Source organism: Aythya fuligula, chromosome 3, assembly GCF_009819795.1.
Source record: "Aythya fuligula isolate bAytFul2 chromosome 3, bAytFul2.pri, whole genome shotgun sequence".
NCBI lineage: Eukaryota > Metazoa > Chordata > Aves > Anseriformes > Anatidae > Aythya > Aythya fuligula.
The window spans coordinates 76,256,939-76,273,346 of record NC_045561.1 but is presented as its reverse complement, the minus strand read 5'-3'; the positions used below and the strand labels follow the sequence as shown (position 1 = coordinate 76,273,346).

General features: G+C 35.1%; 1 protein-coding gene across 8 annotated transcripts in view; it reads left to right on the top strand.

Moving 5' to 3' along the window:
- Positions 1-16,408, top strand: part of TBC1D32 (TBC1 domain family member 32) — an 81,410-nt gene that overhangs the window by 13,529 nt on the left and 51,473 nt on the right. For all 8 annotated transcript variants that reach the window (XR_004253103.1, XR_004253104.1, XM_032184932.1 and 5 more), the window contains 8 exons: positions 161-298; positions 1,868-1,960; positions 2,211-2,353; positions 7,237-7,364; positions 8,563-8,764; positions 12,542-12,624; positions 14,247-14,385; positions 15,038-15,125. Coding sequence is in view for 6 of the 8 variants with exons in the window: in XM_032184932.1 (XP_032040823.1) it covers positions 161-298; positions 1,868-1,960; positions 2,211-2,353; positions 7,237-7,364; positions 8,563-8,764; positions 12,542-12,624; positions 14,247-14,385; positions 15,038-15,125 (1,014 nt within the window). In the remaining 2 variants the exon portion in view is untranslated. The remainder of the gene's footprint in view (positions 1-160; positions 299-1,867; positions 1,961-2,210; positions 2,354-7,236; positions 7,365-8,562; positions 8,765-12,541; positions 12,625-14,246; positions 14,386-15,037; positions 15,126-16,408) is intronic.

Sequence of the window (16,408 nt, the reverse complement as noted above, 5' to 3'; positions counted from 1 at the left end):
GTATTTTGTCTGTCTTTTGAGAGTACTGATAACAGTGGTTAACTACTTATGCTCTCTGCTTTTATATACAAAATGACTCATATATGTTACAGGTAGTAGCCAACTACTGGCAAGCAAATTAATAAAGACAAGTTCTAATTTTTTGGTTTTATTGTTGTAGGTGATAAGCAGAAATTTTCTTACACTGGACCAGAATTACAGTATGTCTACTTTGTTCATTCGCTGTGCCTTTTAGGCAGATTGTTGATCTATAAGCAAGGCCGAAGTCTCTTTCCAGTACAGCTGAAGAATAAAAAAGGTAAGAGGGAGGGGTGAGGAAAATGGAACCTGTTGAGCAACAGTATGCCTATACCTGATGTTTCCACTGCAATGTTGTGAATATTGTAGGATGATGTTCTGTTTTAGTGATTCTGTGCCTGTAAAACTTTGTTAAAAGATGGTATGGAGAATTTTGAGCATCATCACATTTTTTTTTAAATCTTTAATGGATATGGTTGAATAGACACTTTTTTCTTTATGTCTAATATACTAATTTCATGTTGAAGGGGATGTGGCTCAGTATGTAAGTGCTTCAGTCTTTTTAGGTACGAGTAATATATTTTGTCAAGGCAGTTGATATAATTGGTTGGAAAAGAGCCATGTTCAGGCACCCAGACAGTTTTTCAGATGTGAAACAAAATCAGTACTTCAAGCTAAATGTAAATTGAAAGTAATTGCACTGAGTTTGACTTACTAACATAATTAAGATAAAAAAGTGTAGAATAAACTCAGTACCTGTGGAACAGAGGTGTCAATAAGGGCAAGGGAGCTCAGATGTAAAAGCCTTTGCAAGTCCAGAGAAATCTACATGTAGTGATACATTGTGTGGTAACAATTGTAGCTTTGCATTCTATTAATACCTCTATTAATCCAATACAGAATTCATAATGTTTCTGGATAGTAATTCTTTTGTCTTTTGAAGGTAATTTATACCTCTGGCTTGAGGATCATAACTTTACACCCTGTATAGAACAGTGGTGAGGAAGAAACATCCACTAATCAAGTCCTTTTGACATTTATGGATTATCTGTATAACTCCATTTAGCCAGTGATCCATTGATGATGCTTACTTTTTTTTCTCTCCCCCATAAAAGTAATGATCTTATCATCTGTCTTCTCTGCTCCTTCTCTGCTCTATGGATACCAATCCTTTCCTCACAAATTGTCAGATTTATTAATATAATTGCATTAAACTTGGAGCAATACTTCCCAGCATGCATTTGGCTAATCATTGTTTTTCATTTGAGACCTGAAGAAGGGTTGTATCTGACAGCTTGTCCCTTTTCCATCCGTATCACTTAATGTAGTGGCAAGGTCATGCATTTTCCAACAGCCATGTACATTCAGTTTTTTCAAACTCTGGCTGCCACCTGCTTCAATGAAAGACGTGGTGAAAATGTAATTGGCTAAACTAGGAGCAAGATTAAGCCTTAAAAGTTGATCATGAATTAACCCAGTAGATTTCCTGGGAAGTGCTTGTCCTTTGATGTATCAGTTGTACATTTACCTGTTATTTACTATGAAGGCATAGTTAGTTGCTCGGAGAAGTTGGTAGATGCCCCATCCCTGAAAGTGTTCAAGGTCAGGTTGAATGAGGCTTTGGGCAACCTGATCAAGTGGTAGATGTTGCTGCCCACATGGCAGGGGTTTGGAATTAGATGATCTTTAAGGTCTCTTCCAACCCACACCATTCTGATTCTATGCATAATGTTGATTTTTCTCAGCAAAACAAACTGTTTATTACATATTTACATAATTCATTTTATTTATAAAATTAAAGTCACACTTTAATTTCAAGAGTGCTTTCTTTTGATTTTTTTTTTAATAGATTGTGTATCCCTAACCGATCTGTTGGTGTTATTTACTCAGCTTATTTATTGCTCTCCAAGTTATTCAAAGACAACTTTGGCAGTGCATACAGGTAAATGTTTGTTTTTAATATATGCTACTATGTATAATAGTAATGAGGCCTTTGGTAACTGTTTTTTTCAATTTTTAATTTTGGGTCTGTTTCTTGTGAAGATTTTTATATTTTCTTCCTCTCCTAGCTTTTCTTCATCTCTCTGTTAAATCAGTGCTTAATGAAATTATGATTCAAAAGCATTTGCATATGCTATATAGGAATGTTTGTGTAAGTTGAAATATAAATTAATACTTCTTGTATTTGACAGACAATTATTCTCCAGCAAGTCTTGTTATGGAGATCCTGCAAGTTTTTTGTGATCAAACAGGTTGTGCTGCTGAATGTTTATATACAGATGCAGTGATAAATGCCCTACTTCATCCTGTTCAAAGTTTACTGAGTGGTACAAAGGTTTGTAGTAGTCTTCAAAATAATTTTTAAATTTGTAGAATTTTTCTAGATGTAATTAAAATGTAGATGTAATTAAAATGCAGAATCATTTTAATATATTTTCTACATTGAAGATTTATGTAATCATGTGGTAACTTCTGTAGTGTTTTCTACATTAGCTATTACAGTGTTCCTTAAGTTGTGCATGCTGTCATTATGAGTTGTCTGACAAAAGTGTTTTTTTTCAAATCTTGTGAATAGTAACAGAAATTGAATAGTAGTGAGACTATTCCCTTTGGAAGCTTACTTGATTTTTTTCCTATGTTCACAGGTGTATTTTGCATATTATCTTTCTTATCAGCTCTGTCTGCTATTTAAAAGGAAACTTCTATTAATTTTTAAATTTGGCTGGCAACTTGAAATAAAATTGTTTCAGTAATTATTATGGGTAAAGTATGTAATTCCTTATAGAAAACTGTAGTTTTCTGAAATGTTAGAGGAAAGAGCTTTTATTCTTTTCATTTTTTTTTCTTTTATTTTAAATGTCTCTATTAGAATTGTAAATATTTTGTGTAATGTTACCTACCTTTAAGTTCTTGAAAGCCTAGTTGCACTTGCCTGCAAAAAAGTTTAAGTTTCAGCCCATCCTATTGTTTTTGTTTTGATGGAGATGCTTACATCCATCTAGGTGACTGTTAGTCTCAAGACAAAGAATTTGAGGGCCTGAACTGCAGATGGCATGCGCTAGCTGCCTGAGCTGTCTTATTTTGAGAGAAGTTAATAACTGAGAATTTTTTAATTTCCTGAGATGAAAGCTTGTAAAGACAGTTTAGGTTCCTAACTTAAATACCTCATCCAGATTCTTAAAGTTAAATTTTTTCAACATTCTCCTGATTATTTTTTCAGTGCAGTTTGTTTATTTTTCAGGAAAGGTTCTTCATATTAATGCCTGTAAATATTTTAATTTATCAAAATATGCCAGTGCTTTTTGAAAAAGTGTAAATAATATTTCCAAATAAATATTTTAAAGTATATATTTACTTAACATTTAAAACCATAGTCTTAGAAAAGCTTGATCATGTCAATACTTCTTTACTTCTTTGCTGTGTGCGGGACAGAGCACTGGAACAGGTTGCCCAGAGAGGCTGTGGAGTCTCCTTCTCTGTAGGTATTCAAACCCTGCCTAGATGCCATTCTGCAGTATGTGCTCTAGGTGATCCTGCTCAGCAGGGGGGTTGGACTAGATGATTTTCAGAGGTCCCTTCCAACCTTGGCCATTCTGTGATACTCCTTTGCAAGTATCTGTACTGAGTTTACAAGCACTGCATTTTATTTAAGGCATACTAGCATTTTATTTAAGGCTATCTATGAATGCTTTGCAGGGTTAGCACGTTAAGTTGTCTTGATCTTATTGTAGGCTGCAGAACTGTAGCACAGATTTTTTTAAAAGACAAGAAGTCACTGAGCCTGCATATAGCTTGGACACTGGTAATCTTTGGGGATCTCATCAATGTTTATAAATACCTGAACTGTGGGAGACAGAGGGATTTGGCCAACCTCTTTTCAGTGGCTTGTGGGGACAGGACAAGGGGTAGTGGCCACAAGATAGAGCACAGGAAGTTCCGCACCAACATGCGAAAGAACTTCTTCATGGTGAGGGTGATGGAGCACTGGAGCAGGCTGCCCAGGGAGGTTGTGGAGTCTCCTTCTCTGGAGATATTCAAGGCCCGTCTGGACCTTTTCTTTCTTTAAAAGAAAACAAAACAAAACAGGTCATATTCAGGAATATTTATTGCACAGTGGCTGTAGTAGGCTGTGTATGTGTCGTAAATCTGGAACGTGTCATATTTGTTCCAATGAAAGTGCAAATTGTTTTATATCAGTTCTGGCAAACCAATAGCTGGAAAAGGTAGGAAAAGTCAGGGTAACCCTGTTCCTCTTTTACAAAAAGTGGGATTGGTTTTGTTTCCCAGCCAAACCACTGGCACTTCTTAGACACTTAAGAATCACACGTCCCTATGAAGGATCTATTGTCTGTCTCTCCAGTGCTGGATTGTGGGTATACGGCTCCTCAGTTGCAGAATAGGCCTGATGAAAAAGTTATGCTGTTGTTTTTTTTTGCCTGTTTGTTTTGTTTTGTTTGTTTGTTTTTGTTTTTTTAAGCAGAGTAGTCTTCCATATATGCAGTAGAGAGGGAAGAAGAAACTTGGTGGCTATGAGCAGGAGTAGTCAGAAGGATTGGTTTGTAGGTAGTAGTGTTGACTTTGGGAGCTCTGTAGTCTTTTAAGTTGCTGCTGAAACATAGCTGGTACAGATCATAGTATTCCCATTGTAAATAAACAAAGTACTATGTGTGTTTTTGTCTTGCACAGGGAAAACAAAATAATAACAATACACTTTTGAAGAGACAATGACAGCACAGTATGTTCCTTTCTTAAAATTCTGAACAATTATACCATGTACTCTAAAAATAAATGGTCAGAGAGAGTTTTTTAACCCTCTATTTAACATGAAAATTTAACAAAAAAAAAAAAAAGAAACAAAAACAAAGCCTGACTAAGAAAACAATAAATTCTAAAGAGAAAAGAAGGAACTTACTCTATGCTTTTCTACACTCTTGCTTCATGACCTTTTACACAAGAAGAATCAGGAAATTAAATGATTCCCCATCTACCTAATAATACAGTATCTATATGTACTTCTGCAACTAGGTCAAGTTTTGAAATAAAGTTATATTTTTCTCTGATTACCTTGAGCACTGGCAATAATAGTAAATTACTTAAATTGTAAAGTAAATACCATTTATTTTTCCTTGGTGCAGTGTATAAAATATAGAGCTACCTGTGAGGGAAGAAGCAGGAGCTGGATTGCATAGCACTGTAAAAATCCCTGCTCCCAGGAGTCCAGCTTTCCTTGATGAATAACAGAAGAGTGGAGAGGATTTAAGCAGTGGACTTCAGCTTCAGGATAGTGGTGCCTTATTCCCTGCTCTGATGTATAAAGTATTCAACAAGCATTACTGGGAGCAGTAATCCTCCTTAGTTCATCCTTGCCTAAAATTCATCTCACTGTTGACTCCATTCTGTTTTCCTGGGTGCGTATAGGGGGAAATTACCAAAGGGTATTTTTTTCTTGCTTTGAAAACTGTTATTCTTTTTTTTAAGTACATCTGTTCATGAATTCTGGTAATTTGGAGTGTTTCTTGGTTTCTGGGTGAAAACAGCTCCAGTTATTTCATGACTGTGTGTTCATTCTGTATATTCACAGAATCACAGAATGGCTGAGGTTAGAAGAGACCTCTGGAGGTCATCTGGTCCATGCTCTCCCACTCAAGCCACTTGCACAGGACCATGTCCAGACAACTTCTGAATGTTTCCAAGAAGGGAGACTCTGCAAGCTTTCTGGGCAATCTATGCCAGTGCTCAGTCACCCTCATAACAATAACAATAAAAAAAATGTTTCCTCATGTTTAGATTGAGGCATACGGACAGGAACAGGGTTTTTGTGACCACCTTTAGGACCCTGGAATAAGTTCTGCAGAATTATAGCTGCTGTGTACTGGCAGGCCCTGGACACATCTCCTCCCTGATTATCCCATCCCTGGGCTTATTTGCTTGGGCTCAGGGCCAACATAGGTAGCGGTATGGATGTCAAACCTTGAAGACAGCTGTTTGATAAAGCTCTGTGAGGAAGCCTCATTGGAGATCCCCCACAGAAATGTCTCTTGTAATGTCTCAGCGTGAACTCACTCCATCTCTGGAGTGGGTTTTAAGTTGAGGTTCTCCCCCTCATTTCCTGCCTGTACTATGTTGTAGCAGCATTGAAGCCAGGCATCCCATTTATCTGAACCCCATCCCACAGACGAGACTTGTTGGCTTGTTTTACCTCAGCCTTGTTACTGTAAAGTTGCCTAGTGATCACTGGTCTGTCTGACCCTGATCGCTCACTGATTCAGCTTCATGGCTTAACCTCAGACCTCTCTCATCTCCATGGAAGGGATCTGAATTGTTGAGTGAACTTGCTTACCATCACTGGACCTGGTCTGCTCAACGTGCTTGGGTATGGTGGGAATACCTGCCAATCAGATGGAGAGCCACTGCCTCTGGCTGCCTTGTTATCACTCTTGGCTCCTGACTTCCCTTCTCTTGCAGAGCAATTTGCCCTTTCTGCTCCCTGACAGGTCCTTCATGGAATACATGAATTTTGCTTGTCTACTATTGAAATAGTGAGTTTACTTACTAATGAGCAATAGCTAGTTTAGCCTTTATTCAGGTAGGACATTCGCTAGTGATAGTACTAGACTAAACTGAATCCTAATGTTAAGTGTTCAGGTCCCCTTGATTACAGCTCAGAGGTGCAGTGCTCTGAAGTGAATAAGGAATTAGCAGATGACTTCTGCTTTGCTCCAGTGTGGAAGGCTTCCCTCATGGTTCCAAAGCAAGGGGCTGTTTAGACCTACTGCTGCCAAGAAATGAGGTGGACACACAAGATTTTCCTGTGAAATTGGAATTCCGTATCTTGCCAAAGAGTTGCCAATGCATATACAGCAAAGAGGGAGTTAGCATGTATTTCACCTTGACTCAGATACTGTTCTTGCATTCCTAAGTGACTTATCAAGAGTCTTTCCACGTTCATTGTGGGAAAAGAGAAGAGAGTTTAGAAATGTGTGTTCTCTGTGTCTGTGTAGTCATTAGATTTCTGCCATAATCATTAAAAGTAGCAATTACAACCTTCTGTGATGAAGGTTTTTATATGATGGCATTTGAACGTAGGCTACTTACTTCTTTCTTGTTTAAACCATTAAGCAGACATCAGAAAGGTGACCTTCATTCAGGTTCCAGACTTGAATAAACAGCTTTCACAAAAGCATTGAATTTAAAACTTCTTTTTTGGCTTCCAAACAGGTATATATAAATTGCCTTGAAACCACTTTAATTGATGTAGCTGATATTTTGGCAAGGTTTGCTGCTGTAGAAGAAGGTCTTTCTATTCTTCTTTATGGAGGAAATAAAAACTCTGCTAAAGAAGATAGGTAAGAGAACATTAATGAATAACATTAGTGAGTAATGAATTACATTAGTCTTATGAAGCGAGACTCATTTCAGTTTTTTTTTTTGTAGCATGATATGTTTTGTTTATGTTTGGAGTAAAAATATCTCATTATCAATTAAAGTAGGAATTGTTTTGGAGAATGTGTAAGGGAAATATTTACGTGTATAAACAGGTAAAATACACTTTAAAATACTTTTATTAAGGAAGATTTCCATGGTTTCTTTGATTTTCCTATTCATTTGAGGGCTTTCTTTTTCTCTGAATGTAGTTCCAGTATATTCATAGTGCTGCTGTTCAGACCAAAGTCTAATATTGTCTATTTCGCTTGTTTTTAGAATAAATATTAAAAATCAACCTAATTTACTGAAACAATAGATTTATTGTAACATTCACTTATTAATACATGTAGAGGCAGATCTTGTATCAGAAACTGACATTTGTAACAGCGTGCCTAATATAGTATCTGTATAATATTCTAATCCTGTGTGTAGTGCATTCTTAGCTGATGCTAAAGTATGAAATTGGGCAGTAAAATTGAGACTAGCATTTAAAAGTATCTAAGCTGCAGGTCATTAAAATAACCCTTATGTCTGTGACTGTCAATTATTTGGAATATATGTCTTCTGAGAAGGGAAAGCTCAGAAGTTGTGTACATTTTTATGGGAGTATGGACATAAAAGCTTTTTGGAGGAAAATGGTGGTGAATCTGATCTCTTTTGGGGAAGGAGTCGTATTTTGTGTTTTTAACCTAGAAGATTTCAGAAGCAGTTCTCAGATAGGAAAGAGGAAGAACAAAGATAAATCTTGCCTGATGTGCTTCAAGAATACTAATAGTCTTTTTGATTAAGTAAAAGCTAAAATGATTGTCTTGTTACTTTTCCCAACTGGACTCTTATAAAACACGCAGTTTGTGTAGATTGTGGCCATGTGGACAAGATGGAAGGTTGTGACTGCATTTTTGTTTTATGTTAACCCGTAACCAAAGTAAAATCACTTGCTATGCATTTCTTTTATTCTGACTGCTGTTGCGAGTATTAATATAGTTGGTCGCTCCATAGTGGGTTATAGTTTTTTTCCATTACCCCTAGAACAATTTTTATAAGCTCTATCAAAGGATTTGTTTCAAGGCTCATTGATGACTACAAACCAACATTTAAAAAATGTTATTTTATTTCTAGTCCTACAGCTGTTCATGTAATTGTTCAGTTTACAAAGAAACTTCTTCATGACGACATTTCTCTTTTATCTGGATCCGAGCTTTTGCCAGTTGTTAAAGGAGCTTTCATTTTTGTATGTCGTCAGATGTACAGAACATGTGAAGGCCTGCAGATGCTAATTCCTTATGGCTTGCATGAATCTATTGGAGAGGCCTGGAAAAAGGTAAATCTTGCTTTGGATTGGGAAGATCAGAAAAAAAATTACTGTAAGAGGTTCAGGTTATGTAATAGTTGTTCTGTGCTTTAGATTCCCTATACTTAAATAGTGAGATAAGAATTGTTCTAAAAATGAAGTTCTACTTTTCAAAATTTGCTTCTATATGTGAACCTAGCAGACACTAATTTTAAGCCTTATGTGCTTGAAGATTAAACCAGGATCTCTGAGGATGTATAGGAAGACCTGTCATTCATTGATCAATTCTTCTTTAAATACTGTCCTTGCTGCTAGAGGTCATCTGATGTTCACAATTTGTCTACTTATTGTAGGATTTTAGTAAAAATTGTTTCCCAAAGTATTCTCCTGGAGAAACTGGCTGCTCATGGCTTGGACAGGCGCATAGTTTGCTGGGTGAAGAGCAGGCTGGATTGCCAGGCTCAAAGAGTTGTAGTGCATGAAGTTCAATCCACCTGACAGCTGGTCACCAGCAGTGTTCCCCAGTGATCAGTACTGGTGTAAGTTTTTTGTTTGACATTTTTATCAGTGATCTGGATGAGGGGATCAAGTGCACTCTTACAGACAATACCAAGTTAGTGGGACTGTAGATCTGCTTGAGGGCAGGAAGGCTTTGCAGAGGGATCTGGATAGGCTGGACTGATGGGCTGTGCTCAAACACATAATGTTCAGTAAGGGTAAATGCCAGGTCCTGTGCCTGGCTCATAACAACCACATGCAGTGGTATAGGCCAGAAGAGTGGCTGGTCAGCAGCTGCTTAAACATGAGCCAGTAGTGGGCAAGAAGGCCAATTGCACCATGGCCAGCATCAGAAATAGTGTGGCCAGCAGGACTATGGAAACAATTGTCTCCTTGTACGCAACAAGGTCTCCTTGAGACTGCACCTCAAATACTGTGTTCAGTTTTGGGCCCCTCACTGCAAGAAAGATATTGAGCTGCTCAGGCATATGCAGAAAAGACCGATAAAGCTGGTGAAGGGATGAGAAAACAAGAGTTGTGAGGAATGACTAAAGGCATTGGGGTTGTTTAGATGGAGGAGGCTGAGGGGGAGACCTTATCACTCTCTACAGCTACCTGAAAGAAGGTTGTAGTGAGAAGGATATCCATCTCCTTTCTCAGGTGACATGTGGTAGGACATGAAGAAATGGTCTCAAGCTGCACCAGGGGAGGTTTAGATTGTGTGTTAGGAATAATTTTTGGTTAGGTTTAGTGGAAGATACAGAGAAAAATAGGAGATTACAAATATTTGACTGAAATGCTTAGATGCCATTGAAATATTCTCAAGAGACCATAATGAGATGTGCAAGCAGGTGTTCTTGTCATACCTGTACATGGATATCTTATGAAGTATAGAGATTGCATTTTAACTTCTGTCTGATGCTAGTCTAGTGTTTATTCTGCCTGAGAGAACTTGGGTCCAACAGCTCTGACAATTTTGCTTTCTATTATAAATTTACTGAACAAGAAGTGTAGATCCTTGCTTTATTCACTAAACTTTTCTATTTTCATTGTTCCTATAGCAGAGTTCCTATGTGCAGTTTGAAAATTCTTATCATTTATTATGTTATTGTTAATATGGAAAAATGGCAGCAGATGCGGCAAGAGCAGTTTTCAGAAAGTTCACAGTGAAGTAAAAATCAAACAGAGGTTGGAATCACTAAAATTACAACGTCAATATTTAGATAAGGATAGTGTATTAAACTTCAACTTTGGGTTCCAGCAAAACTGAAACAGTATATTTAAACAACAGATACTAGAACTCTTTGTGGAAAGACAAGCTGTGCGACAGTACTTTATTCTGAAAAATTGAAACTTTTTTTTCCCCTCTCCAGTGTTTGTAAAATACTTTCTTAGAGGAGAAGGATCAGACCAAGCTGGAAAAAAAATGTTTAAAATGCTAAACCTTTTTTTTGGAAGTCAAGGAAGCAGGAGAGAGATTGAATGCAAGGGAAACAAAATGGAACATCTGTTCTTGTCAAATGCTGTACACTTTTATAATGCTTAGAAACACAGTCACAATGTAAACTAAGGCAGAACGTATCAGAAAGATAAAGCATGAAAGAAGACTTGAATCATTACCTTGTGGATATTTTTCACTACTTTCGTATACAAGTATTATCACAAAAGCATAAATCTTGATTGAAAATAAAATATTACAACCATAATTATATCACAGTAAACTCTATTTCCCATCAGAAAATGTTGGTTTTGAAATGTTCTTCCTTGCATTGAAAACTTTGGAGTTTAGTTCAATTTAATCATGCTGTAATTCACATAACTCAAAAATCTGTCAATCTTTCTGTGCTTTCCTGGTATGTAAGTAGTGAAGTAAGTCTTACTTGAACTAACTTGTTACCCTGTTTAATGTTTATCAGTCAGACTGTCATATACTTTTGATGGGTATTTCCATTTATTTGCTCTAAAGTACCATAGCATCTACACATACACAAAAAAAAACAACAACAAAAACACTTTGCACATCAAAAGATTTTATTATGATAAATAACATCATTTAGACAAATTGTTTTGACACATAAAGGATAAATAGCATAAGTGTGTGGAATTGAATCATGAAACATTTAACTGACAAAATTCTATTTCTTCATATTGGTTTGGAGATCAAGGGGAATCGGCTTCAGGAATCAACAGTTTAGGACAGCAAAGTCATGTTTTCAACTCTGCCATCTTGATTTTTTTTAATATTTTTCTGTTGTTCAATTTCAAAACATCTGCAGTTTAAGATATTCTACCATTTATTCTTGATCAGAAATGGCAGACCATGAATAAAATAAAAATAAAATCCAAGCATTAGTTACAAAGATTTACCACCTGTCTTACATGGCAGATCTTACTGGAATTTTGAGGGAGAAACTGGCGTTTTTGTACAGATGATGAAAAAGGGGAAACTTACCAGGGCCAAGGTAACTAATTAATTTAATTCAGGAATCTTTTGTGGATGTCTTAGATCACATTTATAAGAGGGTAAGTTAACTGAAATTAACAACTTCTCACTTACATTAGAATATTATAATATGGTCCTTATCCCTAGAAACATAAAAATTTTAAACCATTAATCCGAAATATAAGGTGCTTTTCACACAAGTTAATTTTAGACATCTTTTTAATTAAAACACCATCAAATATGTTTTTATGTGTGCATGCACACACATATATATAGAATCTTTATCTCTCTGTAGCTTCATGTATATCCATACCTATACACATAAATCATATAAATAAAATTATAAATAAAATATAAATAAATATAAATATAAAAACAAATATTATAAATAAAATGAATATTATAAATAAAATTAAAATAGGCAGAATTACTCAATAAATGTGGCATTAAGTCATTGGTTCCGGAGGTTGTTATTTCCATTACCTGTGGCAAAAGCAGAATTAAAATGTTGTTCTGTTTCTTTAGTTTTTGCATGAAAATTTTGGCTAAAAAAAAATCTGATTAAAAAATACATTTTTTTAATTTCAAAAATTAAAGAATAAAAACTTAAAAAAAAAAAAAAGTAATAGCTTTAAAATGGTTTATGCCTGAGTTAAAAATGGAAAGTGAGCTTTCCTGGAATAAAAAATGTAGTAGAATGATATATTCTATACCAAAGGCTAGACTCAGAATCTGATCACTGTTGTTTTTTTTTTTTATTAATTTGTTTGTTTTTTAAAGTAAAATGAGCAAGATCTGGAGCTTAAAAATGGTGTAAATAAACAGTGTAAGAAGGGTTGTTTATTATTATTACTTTAATTTCACAGATGAGCTTGCTTTCAGAAAGAGTACCCACTCCTGTAACTGGTGCAGACTCTACTTCATCAATAAGTCTAGAGTCAAAAAATGTGTAAGTGTTGATGCTTAATTTATGCATGTGCACAAGTATGAATGGACACTGCAATTTTATTCACAATTCAACATTTTATAACCCTGTATTTTTTAGGGTTTTTGCCAGGAGCATGGTCATCCTAGCATGAGTCTCATCTGAGTGGCTCTGATGGGATGTTAATTTAAAACTCTTCTGCTACATGGTATCTACACCTTCATAATACTATGTAACAAGATTGCCTACATTCTGGCTGAAAGTCAGAATGTAGGCTATCTTACATGTTAAGACAAAGACATCCTTGCTTTTATATTGCAATTTAATGCCCCTTATGTGTGTGTATATATATATATATATATATATATATATGTATATATATAAACCTGTATATTTCTTATCTGGAAGCATACAGACCTGTGAGCCTTAAAATTGAGATTTATGTTGGTGTTAGTGCAGAGCCAGTTATTTAAGCAGATTTTTTATTATACTTTAACATAGATCTCATGTATAATTTGCAAACATACCACAACAGTTTTGACTGCAGCCTGTAGTGGTGGCATGTGGACTGGATAGCAATTCCAAACTAGTGGTGAAAAGAAATTCAGAAATGCAGAGCTCTTACTAAGGAGGCTATCACTAATCAGTACCATTGGCATAAGCTACAATTTCCTTCTATCATCTAGATTTTCTATTACATTACAGAACGAAAGAAACTGATAAATTTCTGTGTGAAATTTTTGCTTCAGAACACAGAATGGCAAGGATTGTGCAGCAGTGATTAAAGTTTGGGGTAATGGTTGACTGCTATGAGAAAAGCTGCTTGCTGCACAAGGATAGGATTCTTAGTGATAGGAATCAAAAGAGGGAAAATGAGAACTACAAGTGAGAATCCATTAAGCAAGTGCTTTTAGGGAAGCAGAATCATATGAGTCTAGTGACGCCTGAAGTGGTCAGCAGTACCTTCTCAAAGGTCATGGAATTGATTCACTTTTATTTTGGGGGACAGAATATTTTATAGGGCAGAAAGCATCATCATACTTCCTTCTTGTAATTGCTGTTTTCCCTGCCATGTTGGTAGAAAGTATTACTGCTTTAAAAACAAACAAACAAACTGTTGTATATATTGCTCCTTATTTTCATAATTCTGTACTAGTTTTCTAGCAGGAGTCTTTCTCTCTTCAAACATGGATTTTTATTAGTCACTCACAGTGTATTTACATCAGTGAGAAAGTCTTTGCCAGCTTTGCCACTTCGCAACTGCCACATTAATGCCTTAAAAGACTTGTCCAGAATTAAACAGTAAATCATAGGTACATGTATGGATGACACAGGTCTTCTCGGTTCCCTTCTGCTTCATCTGTCTGTTCCATGCTCCTTCCTTACCATGTAACCTAATCCTTCTGCCAGGATGAGTTTGGATGTTTGTGCATTATTATTATTATTATTATTATTATTATTATTATTATTATTATTATTATTATTATTATTATAAAGATAACATAGACTAAATGTAGTAAAGTGAATGAAACCTTTTGCTTTTTAAAGTTAATTTATAGTTTTTCCTTTTTTCATGATTTATATATATATATAAAAAATATATAAATATATATATATATGAAATGATTATTTTGCTACTCCTACAGTTTATTATGGGAAGAAACCTTGCTAGATGCCTTGTTAAATTTTTCTGCCACACCGAAAGGACTTTTTCTGCTTCATAGTACAGGGGCCATGAATGACTGTGTGAGCTTTATGTTCAACAGTTTATCAAAAAAACTCCAGGTAAGCATTACAGAGCAGGTACAGTATTTCTTTCCTTTAATGGTTACAATAAAATAAAGAAGAAAGAAAATAATAAGAAAATAAATCCAGAAGAACTTTTGTCGTTTATACTGCACAGAAAATTAATTTTAATTACAGATAATGATCTTTGATGTTAGTGTCCTATAGATATAATTTTGTTGGATGTTAACCATCTTTAGAATGCCAGACATATATTGAGTTTTTATGACTTTTTACTGAGAAGTTCAAAGTAAAATCTTGTTGGTAGGCATTGTTGAGATCTAGATAAAATGTTAGCATGTAACCGAAAATCATCTTATATGCATTTTAGGAGAAAAAATGTAGTGGACATCCTACTGAAAGTGTGCAAAGAAATTTATAATACCAAAGTTTTTATTATTTGCTGATGTTGCATCTCCCAAACATAGAATTTATCATTTAAATTTTGATAAGATACTTTACTTGATGTTTTGTTTGGAATCTGACCCTGGCAAGTCTGTACAAGATAATATCTGTGAACTGTTCAAGTCTAATATTACAGTGGATTAAATTCTATAAACATGGGTAGGAAATATAAATATTTAAGAGATCTTTTGAGAGTTTCATGTCCTCTGCCATATTAACTCTGTGCTTTTATATTTGTTACTAACAGACAAACAAATGTGAAGAGTTTGGTAATGGAGTGATTATTGCACAACTGGCAACAACACCAACAGGTGCAGTAGCTCTACAGAGTTCAGGTAATTTTAAGAAGGAAGTTACAAGAATAGTTATGCGCTGTAGTCTTGCACAGTAGAAAAAAAATGGTGGGAAAGGTATTAAAAAGATGAACTGACTGGAATAATTATGCATTATTAGCAAAGGCTCTTTACATGCCTATCGTTTTTTATTATTATTATTCAGGGAAATTTATTCTTTCAGACTTGAAAGTCATTCACTTATCTCAATGAAAGCTCCCCCCCGCCCCCACATTACACAAATTTTTGTTTCATTGTGATTTCCAGAAATCTCCTGCTTGTGCATTTATGACTGTTAATAATAATAATAATAAAAAAAAGCTGTTAATAATTTGCAAGTACTTATTGATTGGCAGATCAGAATTATTAAGTGCTGATTTATGTAATTTATATATGCACTTTTCCATGGCTACTGACAACTCAGAGTGAGAAGCTTTATAGACCTGAATGTCGTTTATGCTCTGGTGCAACAATGAGACAGAACTGAGATTTTTTTGATTCATGTTCAGAGAAATTAACTGTTGTCATACCACACATGTGTCTAGGTAGTCGTTGTGTTAATTAGAATCTTAGCAATAAAGTAAAGCTATCCTCAAGTTGCTGAGGAATTCGGTGAGGTACAGAAATTGCTTATATTCTCTTTGAGTATCTAGAAATAGTTGGTGTGTAATTAAAGTGGCTTGGCTGAAAGATTATTACAAAGGCAGGGAAATTCTGCCAGTCAAGGAAACTGATTGTTATTTGTTTATTATTTATGCCTCTGGGATTTTTCAGAGAGCAAGGAACAGACTTACTTGAGTAAATCCATCTGTCCTATTTAAGGTTCTCTTGCTTTTTATGGCCTTCAGCATCAAAGAAAAATGGTAGATCAAAAATAATCAGCATTGATTTTCAGCCCTTAGAGCAGGTTGTGTAATGTCTGTGAAGTTTATAGTAAGTTTGTAACTTAGACTTGGAGATTTCAAATGTAGATGTCTATTTTTACTTTTTTTAAAAAATATTATTACTAAACTACTTAAATTCAGCTAGTAGTGTTTCCCTTACAAATATTTTTCGGTCATTATAGTATGTTTTCATACCCTTTTCATACTATAACTCACCAATAAATTGTGCATAAATACAGATTTACAATATCTTACCAATAAAACCACAGAGCCAATGCTAGGTAGTCTTGAGAAGTTAACTAGTTAAGAAACATCAGCTGCTCATTTACATGAAACATGCAATATATATAAATATCATCCTACTGTAGTACAATATTCTTTGTGAACTGCTACTGTAAAATT